Source organism: Diaphorina citri, unplaced genomic scaffold (assembly GCF_000475195.1).
Source record: "Diaphorina citri unplaced genomic scaffold, Diaci psyllid genome assembly version 1.1 scaffold1341, whole genome shotgun sequence".
Classification (NCBI taxonomy): domain Eukaryota; kingdom Metazoa; phylum Arthropoda; class Insecta; order Hemiptera; family Psyllidae; genus Diaphorina; species Diaphorina citri.
The window spans coordinates 15,390-21,089 of NW_007378769.1; the positions used below are offsets into that span (position 1 = coordinate 15,390).

General features: G+C 34.1%; 1 protein-coding gene across 1 annotated transcript; it reads right to left on the reverse strand.

Annotated features, from left to right (window-relative positions):
• Window positions 1-6: 6 nt before the first annotated feature.
• On the reverse strand, window positions 7-4,193 carry LOC113470016. Its single transcript, XM_026828139.1, has 2 exons — window positions 1,103-4,193; window positions 7-205 (listed from the first exon to the last, which is right to left on the reverse strand). Exons 1-2 carry the CDS (start codon window positions 3,537-3,539, stop codon window positions 189-191), a joined length of 2,454 nt encoding a protein of 817 aa, XP_026683940.1. The 5' UTR covers window positions 3,540-4,193; the 3' UTR covers window positions 7-188.
• Window positions 4,194-5,700: the final 1,507 nt, after the last annotated feature.

Here is a 5,700-nt window from a genome sequence, read left to right on the forward strand (position 1 = left end):
AATCATAACGATGTTCTGAAAACAAGGGTATGGAAACAAAGAAAATTATTGAATCATCATCACTACTGCAAGTGACTTTAATTGTTTTGACTATATCTATCATATTGTCAGGTGAACTATGAAAACGATTAGGGTATGTTCTTCTTATCCAGGAAAAGGTGATATCTAGTTCATCATAGGAAAGGATATTAGGATGGTATTTCCCGTTTGAGCATGCGGATATCATGGATTCTAATTTTGTCAAAGTTCTTAACATATGTTCATGTAGAAGTATGATTTGACCCAGTTGATTCTCAATCAAGCTGTCTTGTGTAATTGACAACAGAAGTAAATTTTCGAGGCTGTTTAACACACTGTTTATGAAATTTTGGTTTATTGGGCCTATTTAATATTACTGTGTTAGTAATAGGATCATCAGATAGTATCTGTGCAGGGGTATACTTATTCACTAATTTATTTCTTCTGTTACCTAGGGTAAATATTTCATTAGGTAAAATCGGCGGTGGTTTCCGATTTTTGTTAATTCTTTCCGTGTATGTTTCTTTTGTTTTTTCAATTTTATTGTAAATTAAATCTTTGAATTCTTTCGTCATTTCATCAATTTGTGTTACATAGTCAGTAGTAGTTCTAACATCTTTCAAGTTGATATTGTAGGGTTTATTGTAAATAATTTCAAAAGGGGTGAAATGTGTAGAACCATGTATAGAATTGTTGTAAGCAAGTAGAGATAGACGTATGACATCTTTGATATCTAGTTTATTATTTGTTTCTCTAATTAATTTAATGTGCTCTAGAAGTGTAGAATGGAATCTTTCTATTGTACCATTGGATTGAGGATGATTAACACTGGTGTAGTGAATTTTAACATTGTAGAGGTCTAAGAGTTCCTGTACAACTTTGTTTTTGAGTTCTGTACCTGAATCTGATATAACTTGTTGGGGAGTACCGAATGTATCAAAAAAGTCCAAGAGATGAGCAGCTATGTTTTTAGCAGTAAGAGCTGAAAGAGGATACAATTTCGCAAACTTTGAAAATGAATCTATTATCGAAAGGAATTTACATTTATCTATAGTGTATGTATCAATATGGATGATTTCCATGGGTTTGGTAGGTGTAGGTGTTTTGCACATAGGAGGATTAATAGGATGTCTGTCATATTTGACTTTGAGACAAATCTGACAGTTATTAATAACTGTGGAAATTGTTTTATGCATATTAGGCCAATAGTACAGTCTTTTGAGTTGCATTTCAGTTTCGTTAATACCTCTATGATTGTTAGTTCCATAGTGATATTTTCGTATTATTGTTAACTGTTGCTCTTCAGATTCTATATCTTCTAGAACTTGGGTAACTTTAGTTAAATCAAAAGCTAGGGTATCTCTAAATTGGGTTTGAAGGGTGCGGGAAAGGAGTATGTAAAGATTTTCCGCATCATGAGTATTTTGAGTATCAGAGGAAAAATACACGTAGTATTTTGTATCAAGGGAAATGTATTCTTTAATGAAGTGAGACATTGTATCTATTGTAGCTAGAGGTGAGACAGAAAATGTAGACCGTGTTTTTGTACCATGAAAAGTTTGGATGTGGGGTTCAAGGAGAGTTTCTGAGCTTGCTTTAAAATGAAGCTGATTTCGACTGTAATTTAGTGCTGTTTGCTTAATAGGTATTCCAGAAATTGGGTCAGATCTATTTGATTCTGGGACAGAGATTACGTCATCTATATCGAAATCTATGATTGGTAGTTCTGTATCATCTAAATTTGGTAAAAGAGAAAGAAGATCATCCATTTCTCTTGTTTCTGTTTGGTTCAAGTGAACACGAGATAATGCATCAGCATTTGAGTTGAACTTTCCTTGTTTGTATGTTAAAGTGTAATCATATTCTTCTAGTTTGAGTCTCCATCGTAGTAATTTTGATGAGGGATCTTTCAAAGAGAAAAGCCATTGAAGTGGCTTATGATCAGAATAAATTTGAAAATGTCTGCCATAAAGATATGGTCTGAAATATTTACATGCCCATACAATAGCAAGGGTTTCTCTTTCAATAGTAGAGTATCGCTTTTCTGCGTCATTAAGAGTACGGGAAGCATAAGCGATAGGCTTGTCATTTTGGGATAGAACTGCACCTAAAGCAAAGTCGCTAGCATCTGTTGTTAATGTAAATTCTTTAGTGAAATCAGGATACTGTAGTATGGGGTCATTAGAGAGTAAGTCTTTGCAATTTTGAAAGGCTTCTAGATATGCAGAATCTTTTAGGTTCATGGGCGAATTTTTCTTTAATCTTTTTGTGAATTCATGAGTTACATCACCAAAGTGAGGAATAAATTTTCTGTAATATCCAAGTAGTCCGAGGAAAGATTTGATTTGGGATTGAGTTTTGGGAAGAGGAAATTTTTTTATTGCTTCTATTTTCTTGTGATTTGGTTTAATTCCATCAGGTGTGATGATGTGTCCAGTTGCTGTACGGATGTGAAGTGGAGAAGAAAACATTTTATGACTATAATGTCGGTGAGCTATTGAAGGTTGAATGAAAGATTTGTCTGATCCTGAATCAATGAGAACTTTAATTTGATTATTTTTTAATTTAATGTGAGGAAAAGATGTGTTTTCGGTAAGGTTTAGTGTTACTGTTTCTATTCGTTCCGAGGCTCTTCGAGAAAAATCCTCTTCAAAAATAGGATCAGGCATAGAGTTATCTATGTCATCATTTTCTTCTTCGAACTCTACATTGTCTATGTTATGGAGAGTTCGCAAGGTACTTGTTGTGCGGGCACTCATTGCTTCGATATTAGGAGGTTGATTTTTTCTTGGGAATTGATTTTTATTTGTTTGCTTGAGATCTAAATTTTGAGGAACTCGTGGTGTAAAACTTTGGGGCTCACGGATGTTATTAGTTTTGACGTAATTTGAATTTTTAGTCATTGTACGTGACGCTTCATTATAAAAATGATCTCGCATAAGATCTTTAATGTCTTGTAGATCATTGGGTCTACCAGCTAAAATTTGTGTACGAAGGGGCTCTGTTAAAGCACGAATAAAGCTTTTTAATGCTACTTCACATATCAGTTTGATATGGGACTGCGTATTGGGATCAATTATTCTAGCCTGAGAAATGGCAGAGTTTTGAAGTTGCTCAATATACGACAAAAATTCAAATGCCGTTTTTCCGTATGGTCTAGCATCAGCCATAGTTACTATGTATGAAGCAATTGGTCGATTATCACAGAAATGTTTTACTAAGAATGTTTTAATTTCTGTCCAAGTTTTTAAATTAGCCTGACTGACTTTTTCTGATGCTTTACCAGTTAGTTTTGAATTTTTGATTGTGGAAGTAATAATACGAATATGTTTTTGATTGTTTGCGTTTTCGAGATAAATTTCATCGATAGATGATATAAAATTATGTACAAGAGACGATTTGCCGTCAAAGTTTGAAATTTCATCAAGACTAGCTCTTAATTTCTGTTCTTCGTTTTGTTCGTATTGATACTGGAGGAAAGATGTGAATAGGGTTTCAATGGTTGTTGGTGTAATGGGCATTGTGAAAAGTGGGAAAAAGGAAATTGGGGAATATTAAAAAAAAAAAAATAGTTAAATTAAATAAGGAATAGATAAGAAAATACCTATTGAAAACAATATGATAGCTATAGTACTTACTGCGAAATAACGTATAGCAAGTGGAGAAGTTGAAATATCTGCATTTCACTTTCTAAGTAGACAGGTGACTAATAGAACTGCTTGTGGCTCGGGGTTCTACAGGAAGTCGGAAGGAAAGGTGAACTTTACGGGACCGCTTGTGGCTTGATGTACCTCGTAGAAATTCGGAAGAAGGCTTGCAGGAACACCGCTTGTGGCTTGATCGCTTCCAGAAGACAGACACTCGTGACAACCGCTTGTGGCTTGATGAAGTCTTCGAGAGTAAGATGAGAAGATACTTGAGTAGTAGATCCTTTAGGACAGCCAAGATTCGTAGGTGTCTTAACACGATCGATGGTGGACTATTGAACAACAAAAGTTTCGAAGTTCCAACGACAGTAGTGAAGACTAGAGACCGCGCCAATTTTGGAGAGAGCTTCAGTGATTACAAACTCCAAAATAATATTGATAAAATAAATGGATAACAACTTTATTGTTGAATACAAACACTGAATATAATAATATAGATATAATAATAGGTAATTAAGTAGGTTCGTAACTACGACTTGACTATAACCGTCAGGTATCGTTACCAAGTATAATCTAATCTGTACAATCCTCTGTTAGGGTGTTTATATAATAATATTAGAAATAGAAAGTAATTGAAAGTGCATTACCTACTTATGAAATAGAAAGGGATAACAAACTAGAGAAAGCAATCCCTAAATTAGAAATTGAAAGTAGGACAAGTTATGTAATAACATCAATGGTTTAATGGGTCGTCTTGCAGAACGACAGGAATGAGAAGAATCGAATGTAACAACGCTCGACTGGTCTAACAGGAGGGGCGTGCGTTCAATCCAGCCGAGGTATGGAATTTTTATCCTGTATTTAGCGTATTTTAGATTATAACATCTAACCCGCTAACCTCAGCCCGGTTCCATTCAAGGTCAGATACGTCCGGTCACAGCGAGTGTAGTTTAGTACGTCGAGGGCGCTTAACCACTTTTAGGTTTAGTTTCCCCTCTTGCATACTAACCAAGCCTCGCGACTGGCGGGTTAAGAGTCGCCATTTTTCGCTGGTTTAGCGACGCGCATTTCTTTTTTCTCGGTTTAGAGCCGGCACATTTATCTGGTTAGCTCAGGATCTTTTGTTATTGTTTTGGTGTAAATTAGTTTTTGGCTTTTTCCCCTTGCCTGTATACCTCCATGCAATTAACTTATCATCTGATAAACGGATGATAAGGGCTTTCTTAAAGCTGCCTTTTGCAGCGGAAAAAAGAATCCGGCCAACTGCACAAAAATTTATTCAAATTATGCGTACAGCTGGATATTTTATCAAGAGCTGGCGCCATCTTCTCTACTAGACAGCGCCAGTGCTGCCAATCTTTGGATATCAGCTGATTATCCCCCACTACGAGATTTTTATCCCACTATCCAATTTTCGGTCTTGGGTCCTAAATGTTAAATAAAATACAACAAATATAATTTGAGAATTTTGACCGACAATAATAGTAGTAGGCCTACTGCTGGAGTAAAGACTTATCAGTCCTAGCGAGCAGTCTATAAATAAGCACCTAGTTTATCTCTTTTCTCTCGTCCACATGATATTGTCTATTATACATATAATTTTTATTATTATCTATTAATTAATTATTACTTATCATTATTCCTAAATAGATATTCCTAATTCCCAATATCATCTATCAAGATACATCATTAATAAATTTATTACAATAACTCATATTATTATTACTTTTTATTAAAACATACCTCTGGAATTTTATCCCAACTATCTATCATATTTATATACTCAAATAATAACTCCTCCATCTACTTCATCATTTATTATTGATTATTATTATGATATTAGACTGTCACTCTGGCGTTCTAGAACATTATTGTTGATTATGTAATTATATTATTATTTTATTGTTATTTATCTAGATATCTACTTATGATTATTATCCAATTATATAGTAGTACATTAGTTATTATCCATCAATTAAGAATAATACATATATTGTATTATAAAACAATTAATTATATATTACGTCATCGTCTA